Source organism: Myotis myotis, unplaced genomic scaffold, assembly GCF_014108235.1.
Source record: "Myotis myotis isolate mMyoMyo1 unplaced genomic scaffold, mMyoMyo1.p scaffold_m19_p_3, whole genome shotgun sequence".
NCBI classification, from domain to species: Eukaryota; Metazoa; Chordata; class Mammalia; order Chiroptera; family Vespertilionidae; genus Myotis; species Myotis myotis.
The window spans coordinates 44,598,434-44,622,673 of NW_023416335.1; the positions used below are offsets into that span (position 1 = coordinate 44,598,434).

The 24,240-nt window shown below is 38.3% G+C and overlaps 1 protein-coding gene across 1 annotated transcript in view; it reads right to left on the bottom strand.

Moving 5' to 3' along the window:
- Nucleotides 1-24,240, bottom strand: part of GPC5 (glypican 5) — a 1,310,602-nt gene that overhangs the window by 1,038,472 nt on the left and 247,890 nt on the right. The window contains exon 3 of the mRNA XM_036301000.1: nucleotides 12,696-13,390. Coding sequence (XP_036156893.1) covers nucleotides 12,696-13,390 — 695 coding nt within the window. The remainder of the gene's footprint in view (nucleotides 1-12,695; nucleotides 13,391-24,240) is intronic.

A 24,240-nucleotide genomic window follows, 5' to 3' on the forward strand; every position in this document is an offset into this window, starting at 1 on the left:
GGGTCAAGAAAAGGGAAATAATATGGATAAGTGAAATCTAATGGTATCACAGCACAGAGGACCTTAGACACCATGACAAGGAATTCAGACACAAATAAGTCCAAGGTGGAACAGAGAAGTCAATTTGAAGACAATTCAATAGTCTAGGAAATGCAGTCAAAAGGCCAGATTTACTGTAGACTCATGGAGGAACTCATATGTCCATCAAGATAATTTGTTAGACTCTAGGTATACCATGATGAACACAATGGATGGTCTCGGCCCTCTGGCACATACAATTCTATATAAAATATAAACAAATAATCAAATAACTGTGTGTATGCAAGATGCTATGAAGGAAAAGGTATAATGTTACTGGCATATATAACAAAGTTAGCTCATCTTCCCTACAGAGGCCAGGGAATGCTTCCCTGAGTGAGTAGTATTTAAGATGAGACCAAAATGAAGAGCGGCATTGGAATTGTCTAGATAAGGTTTGCGGGGCGGGGGGGGGGGGGGTGGGCGGGGGGGGAAATGGGAGGGAGGAGGGGGGGACAACATAGTTGAAGCTTAGTTCCAGAAAAATGTAACTGACAAGAATTAAGAGAGAGGACCACATGCTAATGGAATCAGGAGAACTCCAGAACAACTAGAGCAAATAATTATTCAAAGTAGTGTGAGTAGTAAAGACCAGAAATGCAAAGCTCTAAAGGTTAATATAAAAGTGTTTAGATTTTATTCTAAGGCCAATAGGAAGTCGCTATTGCATAATAGTAACTTTATAAGCATAATCTATTTTATAGCCCAGAAAGATTATTCTGACTTCTGTGTGGAGAATAGACTAGACGTGCTAAAATGGTTACGAAAATTGAGTTAGCCTATTGTAAATTCCAATGCCCCAGCTGCATACCCAGTTGGATATACGCAATGTCTAGCCTGGTACACTGCAAGCACTCAATACAATTTTATTAAATGTTTGATATATAAATGAGATTATCTTCCTATTCATTTTCATCTGACCTGGAAATGTCGTGAATGAGCAAAACGGTTTTTCAAGGTGTAAAAATTTACTATCTGTGAGGAAAACAACACTTTTAATACAAGTGGCAAATCTGTCTCTGAAAGAAGTTGCAGCACTGATGATAAAATATCTCTAAAGACATTTTTAGTGTGTCCTTTGGATGACAATGAGAAGACACATTGTCTCTTTGAGTTCCCAAAGCCTCAAGAAGCATATGTCAACTAAAGAATAAAGCGATAAATGAAAATGATTCACTAGAATATACTGGCTTACCATTTGTATGAGTCAATTTTCAAAATTATACATTATAACTTCTTATAACAGCTTTATTGTTATACAATTCATGTACCATCAAATTCACTCTTTTGAAATGTGAAGTTTAGTGAATGGTGATATGTTGAGAGAAATGTATAACCCTCACCACTATGCAATTTTACAATATTTTTATCACTTCCCTTCACAAAAATAATCCTATAGGCATTAGCAGGAATTTCCACATTCCCCCATGCCCCAGTCTCCTGATAACCACTAATGTGCTTTCTGTCTCAATGGATTTGCTATTCTGGACATTTCATGTGAACAGAATTGTATAATATGTGGTCTTTTATGACTTTTTCAACATACCATAATGTTTGCAAGTTCCAAACATATTGTAGCATGTATCAGTAACTCATTCCTGTTTTATTGTCCAATAATATTCCATTGTTTGGCTAAAAATGATTTCATTTATCCATCCATCAGTTGAGGAACACAGGTCATTTCTACTTTTTGGCTATTACAAATAAAGCTGCCATGAATATTTATATGTTTTTTTGTATTAAATTATCTTGGATATATAACTTGGTCTGGAATCACTGGTCATATGGTAACTCTATATTTAACTTTATGTGGAATTACCAAACTGTTTTCCAAATGGCTGCAACATTTTACAATCCCTTCAGCAATTCATGAATGTTCAAATGTATCTACAGCCTCAGCAAGGCTTGTTATTTTCAATTTTTTTTTTATATTGTAACCATCCTAGGTGGTGTGAAGTGGTATCCTACTGTCTTGGGATTTTGATTTGCATGACTAATGATGTAGAAAATCTTTTCTAGTGACTAATGATGGAGAACATCTTTTCATATGTTTTAGTAGCTATTTGTACACCTCTTTGAAGAATGTCTATTTAATCCTTTGCCCATTTTCATTGGGTTACTTTTTGTTGATGTGTTATCTAATTGTATTAATTAGTGCCTCCATGTAAACTTGAGCTTGGAGAGTGGAATCCCTGGCAGGAGTGCCTTATTTCTGATTTTAAAGCAAATGCATCCAGTAATTTCATTGTGTTCTTGGAATTATAGAATACTGCTAACATTTTTCAGTTTTCTATTTCTATTATGTTTTATTTTTAATTTGTGTATTTGTAACTACAGAACCAGCTCAAACTGGTCCTTTCCAGTTTCCAATGGGATCCAGTTGTTCAGAGACAACAGACCAACCCTGCAATTCATGCATCTGGAGTGTTTTCAGAAGAGAGAACTCCAACTGCACTTGAAACTAAAGACTCACCCTTCTCATGAAACCAAAAGCCTGAGACATGACCAGAACTTTGGCACCAAAACCCTTTCAGAGGGGAAAGGTCCTTTATGCAGGAATACCCAGGGCTGAAGCCCCTTACTACAAACGGCCAAATTCCTAAGTCCTCGATGTTTCCACATACTCTGCCCTGAACCCTGAACCACGGAGGCAGATTTGGGCTTTCTCCTCATTCCACAGGGTACAGAGAAAAAAGTATATTAATATAAAGTATATTTCTTCATTTCTTGTTTGTTTAATATTTCTTTATGTTTTCTGTTTTATTTGTTGCCCTGTATTCATCCTCTGAGAACAGCCATCTACTTCTCTGTTGACATATTTAGGTCAGTTGACCCCACTCCTGGCTCCAGGGTGGGAATATGACCCAAGAGTGGTCATAGAGCCTACAGATGCCCCAGGGTGAAGAGAAGGCCCCAAACCAGAGAAATAAGCTAGAGCTTAGGGCATTGTGAGTAATGAAAAATAAATCCTATTTTTATTTGCTAAACTGGAAGATGATGAGTTTAGATGTTTTATTTGCTTGTTGCCACTTGGTGACAGCCTGCCTCAGAAACAAACCAACATAGATAAAAGCTTCACTGAGAAGTAAAGAAGAATCAAGAATCCTGATAAAGCCCTAACTGGTTTGGCTCAGTGGATAGAGCATCGGCCTGTGGACTGAAAAATCTCAGGTTCGATTCCAGTCAAGGGCATGTACCTTGGTTGCAGGCACATCCCCAGTAGGAGGTGTGCAGGAGGCAGCTGATCAATGTTTCTCTCCCATCAATGTTTCTAATTCTCTATCCCTCTCCCTTCCTCTCTGTAAAAACTCAATAAAATATATATTTTTTAAAAAAGAATCCTGATAACATTTATGAAGAATTAGTTCAGGTCAGACATTCAGTTATCTGTACCACTTGATTTTTTATTTATTTTTATTTTTTAATACTTTAATTGAATTTTTAGAGAGCATAAGTGAGAGGGAAAGAGAGGAACATCAATGTAAGATCTAGAAACATCAATGTGAGAGTGAAACACCGAAACGGCTACCTTCAATATGCCTCCCACTGGTGATCAAGTTGGATGGAGCCCACAACCCAGGCATGTGCCCTGACAAGGAATCAAACTGGCAACCTTTCAGTCCACAGGATGACGCCCAACCAACTGAGCCACACTGCCAAGGGCCCATTTGCCTTTTTAGTTATATGTTCTAATAGTCGCCCCCTTCCTTAGGAAAGTTTAAATGAATTTGAGTTTCTGCCACTTCCTACCAAAAAATGCTATCCATTAGAGCAATAATTTCTCTAGTGCCTTTTTTCCCCTCAATGTATTAGGTCAAAGTATAATTTTCAAAAAAATAATACTAAATATGACTCTGAAACTAATCTATAATGAGCAGCTGTGAAAGATTTGTTCAATTTGTACAATTCAATGAGGGAATAAGCAGCACAATGAAGCCATTTGAAAGGTGAATACCAGAGATTAGCATTATAGTCAGTAAAAAAGGAACACTGGAATATTATTCCAATGTTTGATGTAAAATATAAAATTAATATTTTTTTATTAAATCTTTATTGTTCAGATTATTAAATTTGTTCCTCTTTCCCCCCCCCCAATAACTCCCCTCCTCCCAGTTCCCGCCCCACCCTCCGCCCTCACTCCCCACTCACTGTCCTCATCCATAGGTGCACGATTTTTGTCCAGTCTCTTCCAGCATCTCCCACACCCCTTTCCCCCCCAAGAATAGTCAGTCCATTCCCTTTCTATGTCCCTGATTCTATTATAATCACCAGTTCATTCTGTTCATCAGATTATTTATTCACTTGATTCTTAGATTCACTTGTTGATAGATGCATATTTGTTGTTCATAATTTGTATCTTTACCTTTTTCTTCCTCTTCCTCTTCTTAAAGGATACCTTTCAGCATTTCATATAATCCTGGTTTGGTGGTGATGAACTCCTTTAGCTTTTCCTTATCTGTGAAGCTCTTTATCTGGCCTTCAATTCTGAATGATAGCTTTGCTGGATAAAGTAATCTTGGTTGTAGGTTCTTGGTATTCATCACTTTGAATATTTCTTGCCACTCCCTTCTGGCCTGCAAAGTTTCTGTTGAGAAATCAGCTGACAGTCGTATGGGTATTCCCTTGTAGGTAACTGAGTTTCTTTCTCTTGCTGTTTTTAAGATCCTCTCTTTATCTTTTGCTCTTGGCATTTTAATTATGATGTGTCTTGGTGTGGTCCTCTTTGGATTCCTTTTGTTTGGGGTTCTCCGCGCTTCTTGGACCTGTAAGTCCATTTCTTTCACCAGGTGGGGGAAGTTTTCTGTCATTATTTCTTCAAATAGGTTTTCAATATCTTTCTCTCTCTCATCTTCTGGCACCCCTATAATTCTGATGTTGGTATGCTTGAAGCTGTCCCAGAGGCTCCTTACACTATCCTCGCATTTTTGGATTCTTTTTTCATTTTGCTTTTCCGGTTGGGTGTTTTTTGCTTCCTCGCATTTCAAATCATTGACTTGATTCTTGCGCTCCTCTGGTCTGCTGTCGGGAGTCTGTATAATATTCGTTATTTCAGTCCGTGTATGCTTAATTTCTAGTTGGTTCCCCAATATAACATCGAGGGTCTCATTAGTTTTCTTGTAGATCTCATTAAGTTTATCGGCGGCTTCTAAACAGTTCTTGAGAGACCTTAAAAGTGTGGTTCTGAACTCTATATCTTCCATTGACAATTTTGTCCTGTTTCTTTGTCTCCGCATTTTGTTATGCTTCCTTGGTGCACCCCCTAGTGGTCTTTGTTCACAGTCTTATAGTTAAACCTTGATAGTTGTAGCTAATACCAGGGAGGGTTTGACCTCCAGGCCAAGTGGCTATGAGAATCAGCTGTGTCTGCAGTGAGAGAACTTCTGTCCTCTAGGGAGGTGCTAATCTAGCCTTTGTCTGAGGCTATCCGGCAAATGCCTCTGTGCAGGGCTTGGGCGGGGCGGGTCGCACAGGATCAACAGGGTGGGCCAGAGAGAGCAGTTATGGCGGCTCTCAGTCCTGTCCCCAGGGGCTCTGCCTCTCTGAGTCCCAGCACCCGCTGCAAACCTCGGAGAGAAAGCTGCACTCGCTCTGACCGAAGCCAGACAGTCCCGCTTCTCCCGTTTGAGTCTGGGTCCCTAAAGACTCGCCTGTATCTGGAGCTCAGAGTCTGCTACTCCCTCCTGATTGAAAACTCCAACCGCACCCTCCGCCGCCAGCCCGCTCCGCGCACTCCGCACCTCAGAATTTGACTTCAGCACTGCGCCTCCTCTGAGTGTCCGTATGCGTTTCTCTTTCCTCCTAGTTGTAGGACTTCCACTCAGCCAGCGTTCCTGTGGTTCTGGGTGATGTCCGTTCCGTTTTTTAGTTTCACTTTTGAAGTAGTTGTTCAAGGCAGCAAACTCCGGCGTTAACCTATGCTGCCATCTTGGTTCTCCCCTAAATCTTGATTCTAAAAATACAATCCCTCTCACAAACAACAAGTGCTGGCGAGGATGTGGAGAAAAGAGAACCCTGTGCACTGTGGGTGGGAATACAGATTGGTGCAGCCAGTATGGAAAACAGTGTGGAGGTTCCTCAAAAAATAAAAAATGGGCCCTTACTGGTGTTTCCCAGTGGGTTAGAGCATGGGCCCCACACACTGAAGGGTCTAGGGTTTGATTCCTGCTCATGGGTATGTATCTGGGTTACGGTTCACTCCCCATCCCCAGCCAGGAACCATGGGGGAGGCAACCAATGTGTCTCTCTCACATTGATAAAATTAATATTTTTAGGTAAAATGGTAACTTTGCTGTTTTCTCAGTCAGACAAAATTAATTCAATAGGACAAAAATTACTTGTAAATTAACATCTAACTTTACAAAACATCATATAGCCCTTATAGTAAGTACAATAAATAAAAAAGAAGAAAAAAAAACACATATACTGAGAGATAACTCAGGTGGTTTCCTCTATTAAATCATTGAAAGAGTAATGTTTTACCTTCTTTTAATTCTTTGGATAATTTCTTCAGTACTTACTACTTTATTGAGGGGAGTTATATCTACATAATTTTTAGCACAATGATAAATTGTTGTGTGAGCCCTTCTCTATCCAGTTGGAGGATAAAGGTTTCCTATCCCTAGATCAAAACCTGGAGGTCACCTTAACTTATTTCACTAGCATAATATCCTCGAGGTCCATGCTGATGGTTGTCAAGAGGGTAAGGAATTAGATGGTTGAGTAAAAAAGGAAAAGGTTAAGAAGTACAAGTACAAATTGTTAGATACAAAATAATTAGGGATATAAAGTACAACATAGGGAAAATAGTCAATATTATAATAACTATGTATATAGTGCCAGGTGGGTACTTGAAATATGAGGGTAATCACCATGTAACATGTATAATTATCTAACCACTATGCTGTGTACCTGAAACTACTAAAAATAATATTGAATGTAAACTATAATTGAAACATTTAATTTAATTTAAAATCCTGGAGGTCACCTTGAAATGGGCATCTCCTTCTCTACTGTGATATCCAGCATCAAGCACCTATTATTGGTTGATGGAATGAGGTGGTACCTTCTTCAAATCAGACTATCCATAGGGTACAGAGAAAAAGAGCTCAAAGGTCACTGAAGAGTTTAGTCCATATATTAATACTGACCCTCTCCCATCCTAACATGCACCCTTCCTGGGTTTCTATTTCTATCATGACTTACATTTCCCTTGGGTAATGTTGCAGCAATTGCAGCACCAATTGCAAGAGTGCCTCATCTGCTTATTCTAGTCTCCAAATAAACACAGAGAGTAGCTGAAAACGGAATAAGAAATGAGCAAGCCTCCATTTTTAAAAGTTGGAGGTTCTGCAAAATAAGCAGTCAGAGAAAGATAAATATCACATGATCTCACTCATTTGTGTAATATAATGAACAACATAAACTAATGAACAAAAACAGATCCAGAGACAGAGAAGCATTGATCAGACCGTCAAACCCAGAAGAAAGGTAGAGGAGGGTGGGGTAAGGGGTAGAGATCAACCAAAGGACTTGTATGCATGCGTATAAGTCTAACCAATGGACACAGACACTGGGGAGTGAGGGCATGAATGGGGATGAGGGTGGGGGGGCAATGAGGGGATAAGGACACATATGTAATACCTTAATCAATAAAGAAAAAAATAGTTGGAGGCTCTACCTATTTCAAAGGGTAGCTGCTGAAGAGTTAATGTCAGCCCTTGAGGTCCATGCACAGTCAAAGGGGAAAAATGTGAATGGAGTGGAAGATCTCATGGTTAGAATGAACATTCTTGAATTGTGAAGACTTTGAAAATTCTCCCTTAGTTGACAAATGTGAAAATATAGAAGTGTGCAGAAACCCTACCCAAGGCTTATTACACTGCCTCTTGCCCTTCCCACACACATTCAAAGTCAGCTAGACACAAACCAAGGGGATACTAAGAGTCAGTCTACTCTGATCACTGTGGGCTAGATTAGGTCTCCAAGGCCACAAAATGGAAAGCTTATTGAAGAAAAAATGGATCAACCCTGGCCAGCCCTGCTCAGTGGTTAGAGTGTTGGTCTGTGAATTGAAGAACCTCTGTGGTTAGATCCCGGTCAAGGATAAGTACCTGGGTTGCAGGTTCAATCCCTGGCCCAGTCCAGGCCCATGTGGGAGACAGGAAGCAGGGAGGCAACCAATCAATCTGCCTCTCTCAAATTGATCTCTCTCTCTCTCTCTCTCTCTCTCTCTCTCTCTCTCTCTCTCCACCTCCCTTTCTTCCACTCTTTCTAAAAATCAATAGGAAAAATATCCTCAGGTGAGGATCAGTGGCCAGTGTTGGGGCTTACAAATGTCCATTAAGGAACTTCCCAAATAACAAAAATTAGATGTGGAAAGACATTTCCCTGATTATTTCTTGGGGTAGTCAGGAAAAGCCACTGGTGATGAGCCATGACTATTGACTCTGTGGAGCAAGATGTGGGGAAGGTTGAGAGGCTCTGTTTGTCTTGTCATTCCTATCACCTGCACTGAGGTGTGCTCTGCACTGGAGAGGTTCTGGGAAGAATTATCTGTGCAAAGCTACGTGGTCTGTGATGGCCACAGAGTCATGGCAAATGAGGTGAGCCATCCATGGAGCCATGATGCTCTGTGTAATGCTGATTCTGGCAGCTCCGTGCCCATCACCGAGGGTTGTGCCAAGGGAGTTTAGCCCAGGCCTAGCTCCCAAAGAAACGCTGTGAGAGATGGTGGTTTTTATAATCAGAGTGAGAGATTTCATGTTTAAAAACTTTTTAAAAAAATATATTTTTATTGATTTCAGAGAGGAAGGGAGAGGAAGAGAGAGATAGAAACATCAATGATGAGAGAGAACCATTGATCAGCTGCCTCTTGCACACCCCACACTGGGGATTGAGCCCACAACCTGGACATGTTCCCTGACTGGGAATCAAACCATGACCTCCTGGTTCATAGATCAACATTCAACCACGGAGCCAAGCTGACCAGGCAACAATAGTCTTTTGATGAATGCTAATGGCCGAAAGTTTTAAGAGAATGGATTAAGTAACAAATATAGACTTCTTATATACTTAACATTGTGGCTAAAGAAGGCCAAAGAAGAGAAGATAAACTCTAAAATGGTATACCTGAGACCTTTTGAGAGTTTGTTGAAAGGCAGGACCAAGGTAAGGGCAAGCTCAACTGATTTTTATTTAAAAACAATTTTTTGTGTGAATAATTTTTTTTTGTTTTCTTGTTATATATATTTTTTTTCTTTAATGATTAAGGTATTACATATGTGTCCTTATTCCCCCATTGCCCTCCCACTCATGCCCTCACCCCGCCACTCGGTGTCTGTGTCCATTGGTTATGCTTATATGCATGCATACAAGTCCTTTGGTTGATCTCTCCCCTTACCCCCACCCTCCCCTACCTTCCCTCTGAGGTTTGATGGTATGATCAATGCTTCTCTGTCTCTGGATCTGTTTTTGTTCATCAGTTTATGTTGTTTGTGAGGAGAGACAAAGAACTAGCCTCTGGAGCATTTGTCCCTCTAGGTGAAAAACATCAAATTGATGCCCAGCCAGTGTGGCTTGGTGATTGAGAATTGGCCCATGAACCAGGAAGTCATAGTTAAATTCTCTGGTAGCGCACATGCCTGCATGTGGGCTCGATCCCTAGTGGAGGGCATTCAGGAGGCAGCCAATCTATATTTAGCTCTCATCATTTCACTCTCCCTTCCTCTCTATAAAAATCAATAAAAAACATATTTTTAAAAAACATAAAATTGTTGAGAAGTTTTGCCACTTTTTTAAGACAGGTTAGAGACCTTAAATAAACTATACTGAAGCCAAAATTGAGAACTTACTATAAGTAAATGTGAAGACTGTGAATAAAGAACTGAAGAGCTATAATTTATTAATTGGACTTATAGAAAGCTTGAAAAGAAAAAAAATTCTAACTATACAAAAGTTTAGCTGATTGCTGACATTACAAGCAAGATTAACTCCTTAGAAGACTTATCCAACAAATTAAACATCAAGTAGCAACCAAAATATCCTTCAAAAACCATCAGAAACTTGGAGAACTGCTTCAGACAGCATTGACAAGCTGTGGAGGACAATTCCATTCTTCAGAGAAGCATAAAGCTGCTTTCATGTGAATCTTAAAAATGGAAGATAAGGGTGTGAAAAACTACTAAAGAGAAAAAAAAAATCAGAATCCTGCCTGGACAGTCAGTTCCTAACAGTAGAGAGATCAAACCTGTAGGTGAACACCTGCTATAAATGAGCCATTGGGCTGCTATTCCTGGGGAAAACAACATGGATTGTGGAAATATGGAACTGGACAATCGAAGGTGTCAGAAATAGAGACCTTTTAACTGATGAATCTAAAGGATTTTTGATTTATGCAAATAAATTAAATGTCAATTTACAAACTCTTGAAGAAAAAAAAAAAGACAGCACATATACCAAAACAAACTACAGAAGCTAAAATCAGTGCACTTAGAAATCATTTGAAAAATTTCCAACCAAGAAAGCTTTGTTGCATTCAGAACACACCTAGGTAGAAAGGGAGATCAAAATCTCCAACAGAAATATCATTGAACTTCATCAAGAAAAAAAATTATCCAATTTAGAGAAAATTTGCCCCATTCAAGGTGGAGGAGAATTATTTCAAACCATATCAGTAATGCATACAAACAGATACATATTATAAAATTCAATCAAAATTATTTCAGAAAATTTTAAAAGAATCACTAGGTATTATTAAATCTTTCTTAGTCCCAGGACACAAAAGCTCATGTTATGGAGATAATAGATCTCTTAGCTCAGAGAAACCTCATAACTTAAAGCAAATGCATACATAACACAAAAATTGAGAAATAACTTAAAATTTCTGAAAACTATGCTCCCATTCCTTATTTTAAAAAATAGTGCATTTGGCACAGACCTGAGGCCACAACCAGGTATCTTCCAGACACCAGACTGAGAGAAGAACATCAGGCTGCAATGGGGAGGGAATGAAAAGATCCAGGCCTAGTATCCACTGTGTATCAACCCCCATGATCCCTCCAATCTGCTGACTCCATCCTGAATCAGCAGGTCTTCCAGGAGAGCAAGACAGAGCTATGTGGTTCAATTAGTTACTTTACAAAGAAAGCATATATCGAAGAATTGAATAAAATAGGAGTGAATAGTCTAGATAGAAAATATAAGGCCAAGTGGCAGAATAATTGTTTTCATATATCTGAAGTCCAAGATGGCTAAGATTAATTCCCCTTCTTCAAAGCATTACATTCTAGAGCACCACACATGGCAGTTTAGGGTGCAGATAGTCATTCACCATAAAGATGAACCTTCCAATGATAGCTGTCCACAAACCCGATGGGTCACTATTCTGGGAGATATTGGTCCAGATTCCCCTTTATAAGCCTTCACACTTTCATAGATATTTAACAAATTCCCTCCCGTAGGAAATTAGGCAGAAAGAATTATGATAATCAGTAATTATTATCAAGCAATTAGTATTACAGTATTTCTCAGCAAGATAAAATCACAAATTAGTCATGTACTGTTTTCCAAGTCTTATAAAACATTTATTCAAAAGCCATGCAAGCTTGTTATTTAATGTGTCCCTCATAACATTTAGGCATCTCTCATGAGGTTCATGGGTCTTGATTTGGCCCTGACCACTGGCAATCATTGCCAATCATTTCAGTCTCAGGAGAGGTCATCAAATAAAACTCTCCTCCCGCCCTTCCCCCACCCCCCCCAATTCCACATTTGCAGGAGGCAAATTTCCAAAAAAGATGAAGGATTTGGATCTCATCAGGCATGTGTTTCTCTAATGGTTTAAACAGAAGATACATTTGATTTTCTCAAGAAATTGAGAACATTTTTTCTAGTTGAAATTCATCCGACAGAAATATATCAGGTACCTCTATGGATTCCTTAAAGTGGAAATATGTATTTACTGAGATTAGACTTGGAAGTACTAGATCTCAGAGATTGCTTTGGGAATGTGAGAAAGTCATTATTTGCTGGCTTTCCAGTAATTTATTTTGAATTTGTTAAATTCATTGATGTGTGACTGCCTATCAAAGCTTGATAAATAGCTTATAAATCACTTTAGGGTTGGCAGAAATAAATATTAACAAGTCAATTTCCAAGGAATTTAAAGTCAGTTTCTCCTTCTTCTGTCACCGTAAGTTAAAAAGCGAATCTCAAGTTGTTTCATTTAGAAAAGAATCTACAACTGTTTTTGTAATAATTTATTTTTATCAGGATAGTCACAGGACTATTTATGATATGAAATCAAACTATTTACTTAAAAGAAGAGTCTGTTCTTCGTAAGTCCACCTTGGACTTTCATATGACAAGAGTTTTGTGTGAAACTTATTTATAAAATACCAGCACAGTGATGATTGTAATCATTTGAGAGGCTAAAGTAACCCTCTTCACCGAGGTTTGCTCAGGGCTGGCCTCAGAAGAGGGAAAGAACAAAGTGAATCTTGTGAGGCTGCCAGGATTTTAAAGTACATTATCATGTGCTTAAAATCAACAAACTTTATGTATTTGGCTAATCTCTGAGTTCTAAAAGATCAGACAGCTAATATGGAGTGGCTGCTTACCTGTTCCGATAATTTCTGTCCGTCCAGGTGGGCCTGCGTCACAGCATCATTCACAAGAAAGTGGAAGTTCAGGAGCACGTGTTCAATGTCATACGTTCCATGCATGGCATCTGACAGCTCTTCCAAGGACCGGATGTACGCATGCCAGTGTGGATTCAGCTCCGCCATGTGCGCCAAGCAGCCTCTCACGACGTTGAGGCAGTACCCCATGCACGGTTTACTGAGCGTCAGGCCCTGGCAGTGAGGGCAGTACTGCATCCTCAGGAGGGCTCGGCCACACTCCCTGGAGAAGAGCAGATGGTCTGTGGTATTGATGACTTCAATGCCCAGATTCAGTGCCTGCAGAAACGTGCGGCTGGGCAGCAGCGACCTCCCCATCTGCCCCATTACTCTTTGGGGGATATTACCAAATGGACTAATGTCCCGGCGAGCCATCCGGATGCATTCCGAGTACTCCAGGGAGCTGTCGGTCACAGCAGGGTTAATGAGATGATTGTAGACTAGAGGGAAAAGACTGTCAAAGAATCTGTTCACAAATTCTTCAGGATTAACATCCGCACCGAATAGATAGAGCCCCACATCGGTGAAGAACTCCTGAACTGAAGCAGCCGCCTCTAAGGCCATGTTCCTGTAGGTGTTGCAGAAAAGTATGCTGGTGTAATTCTCTGCTTGTCTGATGAGAGTTTCAAGGGTTTCTGTAACAAAAGCAGAGGCAAAGGATGGAAAAGCTTAGTATTCATTTTAGAACTCTTTGTCCATCTGCTCCAGACAGTAAATGAGCTTAATGCACTGAAACTATCCTAAAGATCTAAATGAGAACGCTCAGCCTACAAACCCAATTTAGTTTCCGAAAGATGATGTCTGGTCAACAGTGAGCATTACACACAGCACACTTGTTTTACAGAAATGTTTTCCTAGAATCAAACACATTTTAAAAAAGAATAGAAATAAAAAAGAATTTACATGTACATTATATTATGCCTTAGTCATTCATAAGCCAATAATGAGAGGGAAACGGTATCACTGAGAAAATAATTTTTGATCATGAGTTCATTGTTTATCAAATATAGTGATATTAATTACTTGATTCAACATGTACCGTATTTTTATATTTTTTTCTCAGAATGAAAACTAGTAGATTATGTACTAGTTACTTCTAAGAGAGGCTAAGTTCCCAAAGGAAAGTCTGACAATCCTTGGACCTCCTAGCATGTTCAAATTAAAAAGAAAGTAAAAAATTTTATAATTAAACCCCTAAATTGTCAAACCTTATTTACACAGTGGGAAAGTCGTGGGAAGTATTAATTGATGAAAATAAATAATTGTATGACCACCTTCTCTACTATCTTCTGTTGTTTTTAATCATCTTATCTTCAAAGATTTTATTGTGGGACATTTTATTTTATTACTAAGTAATGCTTCCAAATAAATTTTGCTACAGAAAGAACAGAGAATAATTCATCCATAAATTAAAGGAGGTTGTAGTAATCAGCAAGTAGATGTCATACTTCAAAATGATAGCTTTAGGTAGCAGTCTACCACTGGTAATTACATTTTATAATTATCCTAAATATGATACATATCAATATAATATGTAATTAATTATAAAATACACCAATAAAATTATCTTCCATAACTTCAATCTCAGTTATTTTTCATTAGGTCATAAAAGACCACACAATAACTGTAACCCAACCATTGAATCCTATATAATAAAGAGGTAATATGCAAATTGACTGCCATGCCCTCACACAAGATGGCCACCCCATGTGGTCACAGATGGCCAGCAGGGGAGAGAAGTTGTGGGCAATTAGGCCAGCAGGGGAGGGCAGTTGGGGGTGACTGGACCGGCAGGGGAGGGTAGTTAGGGGTGACCAGGCTGGCAGGGGAGGGCAGTTGGGGACAATCAGGCCGGCAGGGCAGCAGTTAGGCATTAATCAGGCCAGCAGGGGAATGGTCAGGGGGCAATCAGGCAGGCAGGCAGGTGAGCAGTTGGGAGCCAGCAGTCCCAGATTGTGAGAGGGATGTCCGACTGCCAGTTTAGGCCTGCCGGATATCCCTCTAGGGATCCAAGATTTGAGAGGATGCAGGCTGGGCTGAGGGACAACCCCATCCTGTGCACAAATTTTGTGCACAAGACCTCTAGTCTATATTATAAAAGGTTTGTGGCCCTAACGCCGAGACAACCAAAGACTGATGCAGATGGATGGGGCTGTGCTATTTCATATGCTGGGCTTCTAGTATATTATAAAAAGAGATGACAAATTGTAAAATAAAATTAAATAATAGAAAACAGAGGTGCAGGGAGAGCTGGTGAAATGGAACTGTGTCTGAATTTGCCATAGTATCCTAAAAGAAGCTAACCACTATCATAAAATAAGCTTTCATAAGATAAGCTACAATATCATGTACCCTAATTCTGTTCTGAGACTGATTCAGGTTGGGTTCCAGGCTTCAGTGTGATATATCAAGGTACACGCTATTGTGTTCTCTTAAAATCCATATGTCGAAACCTAATCTCCAATGTGATAGTATTTGGAAGTGGGACTTTTGGGAGGTGATTAGGTGATCAGGGTGGGGCCCTCAGGAATGGGATTATTGCCCTTATAAAAGAGGTGTCAGAGCTCTCCCTTACCCTTTCTGACAGGTGAGGACACAAAGAGAAAACAGCTGTGTATGAACCAGAAAGGGGACTCTCACCAGATAATGAATCTATGCGCACCTTGATCTTGGACTTCCCACCCTCCAGAATTCTGAGATATAAACTTGTCTTATTTATAAAACTACCTAGTTTATGATATTCTGTTGCAGCAGCTGGGACTAAGAGAGAGATTTTACCTTGCAATCAAAGGCAACAGTTTTTAAAGGCTGTTGCAACTCTGATGGAACTGGAGTGCTAGGAACTCTAGATTGTTAACCAGGCAGGGCTCATGCATTACCTGTGCATCTCCAGGGCCCACTATAGTATAAACTGCATTCTCAATCTCAATTAAAATGTGAAAGGATGAAAATAGGATGGTAACTGAAGGCTTCAGCTGAGATTAGCTGCTCTGCCAAGTGAGAGAGAATTAACACCAGGTTTTCCTGACTGGCCTGACAATCTGGGCTGCCTGAGGAAAATACCAATGGCCAGGTCTCTGTACTGTGGATTCTAACTCAGTAGGCCTGCCCTGGTCCAGGAATCTATAGTTAACAAGCAATCCTAAAAACAAGAGGGTGGAATTATTTTGACTTGGCCACAAATGGGATTGCATCAAAATAAAAGTTTCTGCACAGCAAAAGAAACCATCAATAAAATAAAAAGGGATCCTACTCAATGGGAGTACATATTTGCCAACGATACATCTGATAAAGGGTTAATTTCCAAAATACATAAAGAACTCATACAACTCAACAAAATGAAGACAAATAATCCATTTAAAAAACTGGCCAAGGACCTGAATGGACACTTCTCTAAAGAGGACATAAAGAAGGCCTAGAGACAAATGAAAGCAATACTCAAAGTCACTAATCATCAGAGAGATGCAAATTAAAATGACAATGAGATATCACCTCATACTTGCCAGAATGGCTATCACTCATATATCAAAAAAAACAAAAAGTGCTCGTGAAGATGTTAAAAAGGAACCCTCATGCACTTCTGGTGGGAATGCAGACTGGTGCAGCCACTATAGAAAACAGTATGGAGTTTCATCAAAAAATTAAAAATGGAACTGCTATTTGACCAAGTGATCCCACATCTGGGGATATATCCTAAGAATCCCAAGTTGGCCAGTTTTTGAAACATTGCAATTGCATATATCTATAAAATGTTCTCTTTGCTTTGATAGAGGGGTTCAACAAGCATTCCACCATGATAGTCTGACCCCACAGTTGAAACCTCAGCTGCTACTAAAGCTTTCATGGAACCATGAGAATGAGTGTGAAAAGCAAATTAAACCTCTGTGGTTGGAACTAAAATAAAACTGTTAAACTTATTTATTATCAATAGCATAGGCTTGTTTTCCTCCTCTTCTGTGAGACTATAAACTAGGAGGAGATAGGTTCCAAGTTTTCTTTTGTAAGATAAAATAAGACTAGGTTAAAAAAATACCCATATATCACAAACATTCCTACATGCTTCCCACCAAGCTTGCTAAGGTGCATGCTATAGGTGTATGTGATTGATACCTGCCATGTTTCTCAGTGCAATAAAGGTTCATGCTACCCCAAGCAATAAGACAAAGATCCCATCTGACTTCTGCCAACTCTAAATAATGCTGAAACACAATTTTTTAAAGTAAAAATTAGAATGTTTCTTTATAAATTCCACTCCCATTAATTTATAATTTATTCAGGAATATAGGAAATTCATCTTTTCCATTGCTATAACTAATGTTTGCAAATTAATTTATTTTGTAAAAGCAATGTTGAAGAGAATATATTTAATATTTAGTTGTATCCATTAAAAAAATAGGTATAGTAATTCCAAAAATCCTTAGTTCTTTTGAAGGCTGCTCTGCACTAAAGGCAAAACTTGAAATTGATTACCTTTGAGTTCATAATTAAAAATAAATTTATGAAAAAATTCAACAATGCTGATTTTATTTCATTTCACACTATTTTTTCTCTGGTTTATTGTTATTCTTTTTTTAACAAAATAAAAAACTGAAGAAAAAATTTAGGAAACATATTATAGTAAAATTTTAAAATCTTTTCCTAATATCATATGCATTAAAATTTTAGGTTTCATTAAAATGTATTAACTGGAAGCCCAGCGCACGAAATCACGAGGCCCCGCCCACCCATGTGCACCTTGTTGCACTCGCAGCCCCACCCACCTGCACGTGCCTCGGCCACCCACACCGGTCTTTGGTCTTTAAAGAGTTAGGGCCACTGGGTTTTTATAATATAGACTAGAGGCCCAGAGCACGAAATTCATGCACTAGGGAGAGGGGGTATCCCTTAGCCCAGCCTGCACCCTCTCCAATCTGGGACCCCTCGGGGATGTCCAAATGCCAGTTTAGGCCTGATCCCTCCCCTGACTGCCGGTTTAGGTCCGACTGGCAGTCGGATATCCCTCTCACAACCCAGACTGCTGGCTCCCAACCTTTCACCTGCCTACCTGCCTGCCTGATTGCCCCTAACCACTTCTGCCTGCCAGCCTAATCACCCCTAACCACTCCTCTGCCAGCCTGATAGAAGCCTAACTGCTCCCCTGCCAGCCCAATTGCCCCTAATTGACCTCCCCTGCCCACCCAGTTGCCCCCAACTGCCCTCACCTGCCAGCCTGGTGCCCCCAACTGCCCTCCCCTGCTGGCCTGGTTGCCCCTAACTGCCCTCCCCTGCCGGCCATCTTTGGTTGTGGGCGCCGCCATCTTTGAGGGAGTGGCAGTCAATTAGCATATTCTCTCCTTATTGGCTGTGGGTGCTGCCATCTTTGAGGGTGGGGCAATCAATTAGCATGTTCCCTCCATGTTTGCTGTGGGCTCCACCATCTTTGAGGGAGTGGCAGTCAATTAGCATATTCCCTCCTTATTGGCTGTGGGTGCTCCATCTTTGTGACAGTGTGAGGGTCAATTAGCATATTCCCTCTTTATTAGGGGATTGTATTACCCTTTGAATGAGACATTATATGTTCTCTAACATCAACATTCTGATTCTATCCTGAATAGCTAACACACAGTGGGTTTTAAAAATGAACTATTCTGCAATTGGTTTTCACTATTCTATTAACTCATCACAATATGTTATTTTTCCTTTTAATCTTTATTAAACCTGATATTGACACTTTCCAGTTATTGAATTACCTGAACATATGTTAGGTATGTATTTTTTATTTATATGTATTTGTGATCATAAATGTTTCTTAAATCCAATCAATAAGAAAAACTATAAATGCTTGTTTTATATACATTTCACTTTCTAATGTGTAGAAATAAACATTTGTGAAGTTTTGGTCCTAATAGGTTCATAAAATTTTAATATATAAAACTCTTATATCAGAAACTAAACAATCTAAAAGCGAATCTATTGAATTATCTTGTTATAAAAATCTAATTTTTATAAATGTTGGTAAAATCAGAAGCTTAATTTACAAATATTGTTATATCAACTCTGAATTTGCAAAATTATCACAATGTTCTACTATGTTTACCATAGAGTTGAGTGTTTCGATTTATGAAATTAATATTTTTATTTTGACAAGAATTTTGAGAATTGTCAAATGAACAAAATATTTTGCTGCAATGCAAAAGAATAATTCACATAATCAGAGTTTATAAATCCAAGGTAGGTTAGGTGCTGAATAATTCATCACATCTACTTAACTATTAAGGAGACACTAAACAGTTCCTTTAATTACAAAGTTTTTTTTTTTTTTTTTTTTTTTTTTTTTTTTTTTTTTTTTTTTTTTTTTTTTTTAAATATATTTTATTGATTTTTCACAGAGAGGAAGGGAGAGAGATAGAAAGTTAGAAACATCGATGAGAGAGAAACATCGATCAGCTGCCTCCTGCACATCTCCCACTGGGGATGTGCCCGCAACCCAGGTACATGCCCTTGACCGGAATCGAACCCGGGACCCTTCAGTCCGCAGGCTGACGCTCTATCCACTGAGCCAAACCGGTTTCAGCACAAAGTTTTAATAAATAAAAAATGCCACTCACTCAAGCTATACAAGTAATAGCTTTCTATTCATGTGCTAGATAGTGTAATATATTTTGAAAAATAAATAAGCATCTGTTAAGCTTGCTTAAGGAATTTTAGCAATAGATTAGAAAAAAAATTACCTTTTTGTTGTTTTTCACTGAGAATTTCAAAAAGTTCTTATTTTCAGTATTATCAGATCAAGTTTATCAAGGCCAAACCCCAACTTTCCTTTTAATTCCTGAGAGTGGTAGATTGAATAAAAACTGCAATTTAATTGCTGATTGAATAAAAACTTAATTTCTTCCAGCATTATGAGAAAATCAAATTATGCCTTATCTCATAAAGTAAGAAGTAAAGTTGGAATGCATAAAGTTTATCTGCATCTACTCCAATTTCAACATTAACTTTCTGAGAAATTTAAATAATAAAACACCTATAACAAGTAGTTTTATCTCAACCTTTTCCAGCCCACACTCCCTTCAGAGACATTTTATTATATGTACCAATGATTATTAAAACTTAAATCAAGGATTTAAACTTAAATATAACTGGGGAGATAAAATCAGATGATAGGGATTTAAAATTAAACTTGATAAATTGCTAAATCAGTGAAGATTAATATACAGGTATCTTTTTGCAATGGGAAGAAATTTAATATTTATAGAGCTTTTATTGCTTTAAAGATAAAGTTGACTTCAAAATGCAATGATCATGAAATAACTATTGTAATAACCTAACCAGCCTTACAGGAACAGACATTTTATGAACCTTTTTACATTTTTATTATTTTTGATATATGAACATTTTAAGATACAAAATTTAAAGTGTGTTACAATTCAAGACCACAGATATCCTCAAACATAGCAATAAAATAGATGGAGAAATATTAAATTATATCAACCATGGATAATCAGATGGTTTTACAATGTGTATCTGGGTTGGAAGTGTTCACAGTAAATTTACATTTTTGTGCATTACAATTCTCAAGTCACAGATTGTGTTACTACAACAGACACTTCATTACTAAACTGCTAATTTAGAACTAGTGTGTGCCTGAGATTATACATCTTTCTGAATTAAATTACAGACAAATGACAAGATATGTAGGTAATTTTAAGAGTAATTTCTCAAACAGTTTTAATCACACATACATTACAATGAGCTGTAATTCTTCTGCTTTATTTTAAATAAAAATAATTTTAATAGTCACATTTAATAATGCCTTTAGTTATCAGAAGACCATTATAGCTACTCTGAAAATATGCATATTTAAATAAAATCAGCAATTATCTATTTCTCCAGTCTGGAAGTGTTTATACTGAATTCATCTCTATAATATTTGCATGTTTATTCAATTTTTTCATCAAGTAAAATGTGTAATAAATGTTTTCTGGAATATTAATTTAATGACATATTTTAATGTTATGCAGTGTGATTTATAACATCATTCTTCAGAAATTAGTCATCTATACAAAATATAGTGAGTGGAATATTAATCTGCACTACCAAAAATTAACATACAAGTAATTAATCTGGTCTCCTAGGAAAAGCACTGCATGGAAAAATGCTTTCTCAACTTTTCTCCTCCCTCATCTCCCTCCCCATTATTTTGGCTATCATAGTGCTTCACATTTATTTCTAATATTATTTTATAACCATTTATGTTCTGAAAATCAGCTTATGATTTTAGCAAAAATTTGAACTTATTAAGTGTTTATGCAATACTAGAGGCCTGATGCATGACATTCATGCACTGGGAGGCGAGGTGGGGTCCCTCAGCACAGTCTGCATCCTCTCACAGTCCGGGACCCCTCAGGGGATGTCCACCTGCTGGTGTGGGGAGCAGGCCTAAGCTGGCAGTCGGACATCCCCCGAGGGGTCCTTAGCACTGCTGGGGAGGTGGAGAGGCTTGCCAGCCATGAGCCCGGCTTCTGGCTGAGTGGCACTCCCCCTGTGGGAGCACGCCGACCACTAGGGGGCAGCTCTTGTGTCGAGCGTCTGTCCCCTGGTGGTCAGTGTGCATCATAGCAACCAGTTGTTCCATGGTTGGGCAATTTGCATATTAGCCTTTAATTATATAGGATAACATAATTGCTAAAAAACTCACTGTAGATTGTTTCATGAATTATGGTGGAGTGAAGATTTTAAATCAAATCTCCTAATAACCTTTAAAATACACCAATGGAACAGAATAGAGAGTCCAGAAATAAACCCACACCTTTATGGTAAATCAATATTTGACAAAGGAGGCAACAACATACAATGGGGTTAAGATAGTTTATTCAATAAATGGTGTTGAGAATATTGGATAGATACAAGCAAAAATATGAAACCAGACCACCTTCTTACACCATACACAAGAATAAACTGAAAATGGATTAAAGACTTCAATGTTAGACTTGAAACCATTAAAATCCTACAAGAAAACATAGGCCAAAAAATCTGAGACATTTCTCATAGAAACATTTTTTCTGATAAATCTCAGGCAAGGAAAATAAAAGAAAAAATAAACAAATGGGACAACACCAAACTAAAAGTTTTTGTACAGCAAATGAAACCATCAACAAAATGAAAAGACAACATATTCACCAATGATGCATCTGATAAGGATTAAATATCCAAAATTTATAAAGAATTTATAAAACTCAACACAAAAAAGCAAACAAAACAAAACAAAACACAATCCAAATAAAGGGCCTGAATAGCAACTTCTCCAAAGAGGACATGCAGATGGCCAATAGACATATGAAGAGATGCTGAATGTCACTAATCACCAGAGAAATGCAAATTAAAATCACAATAAGATATCACCTCACACCTGTCAAAAAGCTGTGGTACATTTACATAATTGAATACTACTCAGCCATAATAAATAAATAAATAAATAAATAAATAAATAAATAAATAAATAAATAAATAAAAAATGGAAATCTTACCTTTTGCTACAGCATGGATATATCTGGAGAGTATCATGGTAAGTGAAATACCCAGTCAGAGAAAGACAAGTACTGTATGATTTCACTTATATGTGGAATTAATGAATGAAATAAACAAAATAGACTCATAGATACAGAGGACAAACTGACAGTTGTCAGAGGAGAAAGGATTAGGGGGCTGGGTGAAAAAGTGAAGGGATTAAGCAAAAGCAGAACTCGGTACCTATCTAATCGCGTAGCTGTGAGAATTAATTGAACTTATACATGCTCCGTACCTGCATAATGTCTACAGGTGAAAAATGCTCAAATACATTAAAGAGTCATCATCACAGTCACCCTTCACTTCTGCTATGTATTTACCATGAACTAGATGTCTCATTAGGTTTTTTTAGTAAATTAATTTCCTTGATTCTCCAACCCACAATAATAACAACTATTATTATTATTATTGTTATTATTATAAAGATAATCAAGTGAAACACTGAATATATAAGTGGTTTGCCCAAGGTTTACAAAGAAAGTGACATAGCCTGGATTTCAATCCAAGGCCTCTGGCTCTAAAATCTGGGTTCTTAACCATTAGCATATATTATCTCTTTTTAAATAGGCTGAAAGTCTATTTAAATTAGTTGAAAATGGTCCGTTTGGTATATACTTAAATCAAAAACAAAAGTGAAACAACTTTATTTATATGTCTAAATAAAATAGAAAGATTTCACCGTTAATTTAGCACATTGAGCCATTATGTAACAACATAATTTAGCTACTATAATTACTTTTTTTGGAAATTAACCAATACTATTAATATAGCTAAAATAAATGAAGAGATAGCGCTACATATGTTGTGTTGGAGTCAAAACAGCTAAGGACTCTCTAATATTTGTAATTATTAACTGCAAAATTCATCCTCATCTCTAGAAAGATGGTCCTACCTCTTCCTAACCAGATTCATTGGCTTCTCAAGGCTCACACTCTCCTGGTTTCTCTAGGTCAGGGGTCCTCAAACTTTTTAAACAGGGGGCCAGTTCACTGTCCCTCAGACCGTTGGAGGGCCGGACTATAGTTTAAAAAAAAACTATGAACAAATTCCTATGCACACTGCACATATCTTATTTTGAAGTAAAAAAACAAAACTTCAAAAAAAGGCTCTCCTAACTTCAAAAAAAAAGGCCCTACTAACTGCAAAATAAAAAAAATAAAAAAAATAGAACTCCTAACTTCAAAAAAAAAAATAAATCCTAACTTGTTCTTACCTCAGTCCTCAGGCAGCAGCAGGCTCTGCATAGGCAAGCTCGTGACTCGTCCAATCACACCCGAGACAGAGAGGAGGAGTCAAGAGACAGAGAGAAGGAGGGGAGTCTGAGAGTGCGGCACACATTCCACACATGCACACTGCGGGCCCAGGATGAGTCGGCTGCTAAGCAGCAGGCAGCGGCAGCAAAAACACCCGGAGGGCCGGATAAATGTTTTCGGCGGGCCGCATGTGGCCTGCGGGCCGTAGTTTGAGGACCCCTGCTCTAGGCCCTAAATCTGGTGCCATTGATCCTCTTACATCCATTATGGGTAATTTTTTTTCTTTCTGTTCCTCTAAGACTTAAGCCAGACTTTTCAAAACCCTGAGTGGAATTGAACCCAAGACCCTTTGGTCCACAGGGCGATGCTCAATCCACTACCAGCAGTTCTCATCCTGTGGGTCGCGACCCCTTTGGCAGTCGAACGACCCTTTCACAGGGGTCGCCTAAGACCATCCTGCATATCAGATATTTACATTACTATTCATAACAGTAGCAACATTACAGTTATGAAGTAGCAACGAAAATAATTTTATGGTTGGGCCACAACATGAGGAACTGTATTTAAAGGGCCAGAAGGTTGAGAACCACTAAGCCAAATTCGCTGGGGCAGTACTGGGACGTTTATTTACTATTTCTAATTAGACATCATAAGTATTCTTTCTTCTTAAAAATATTTCCTATTGC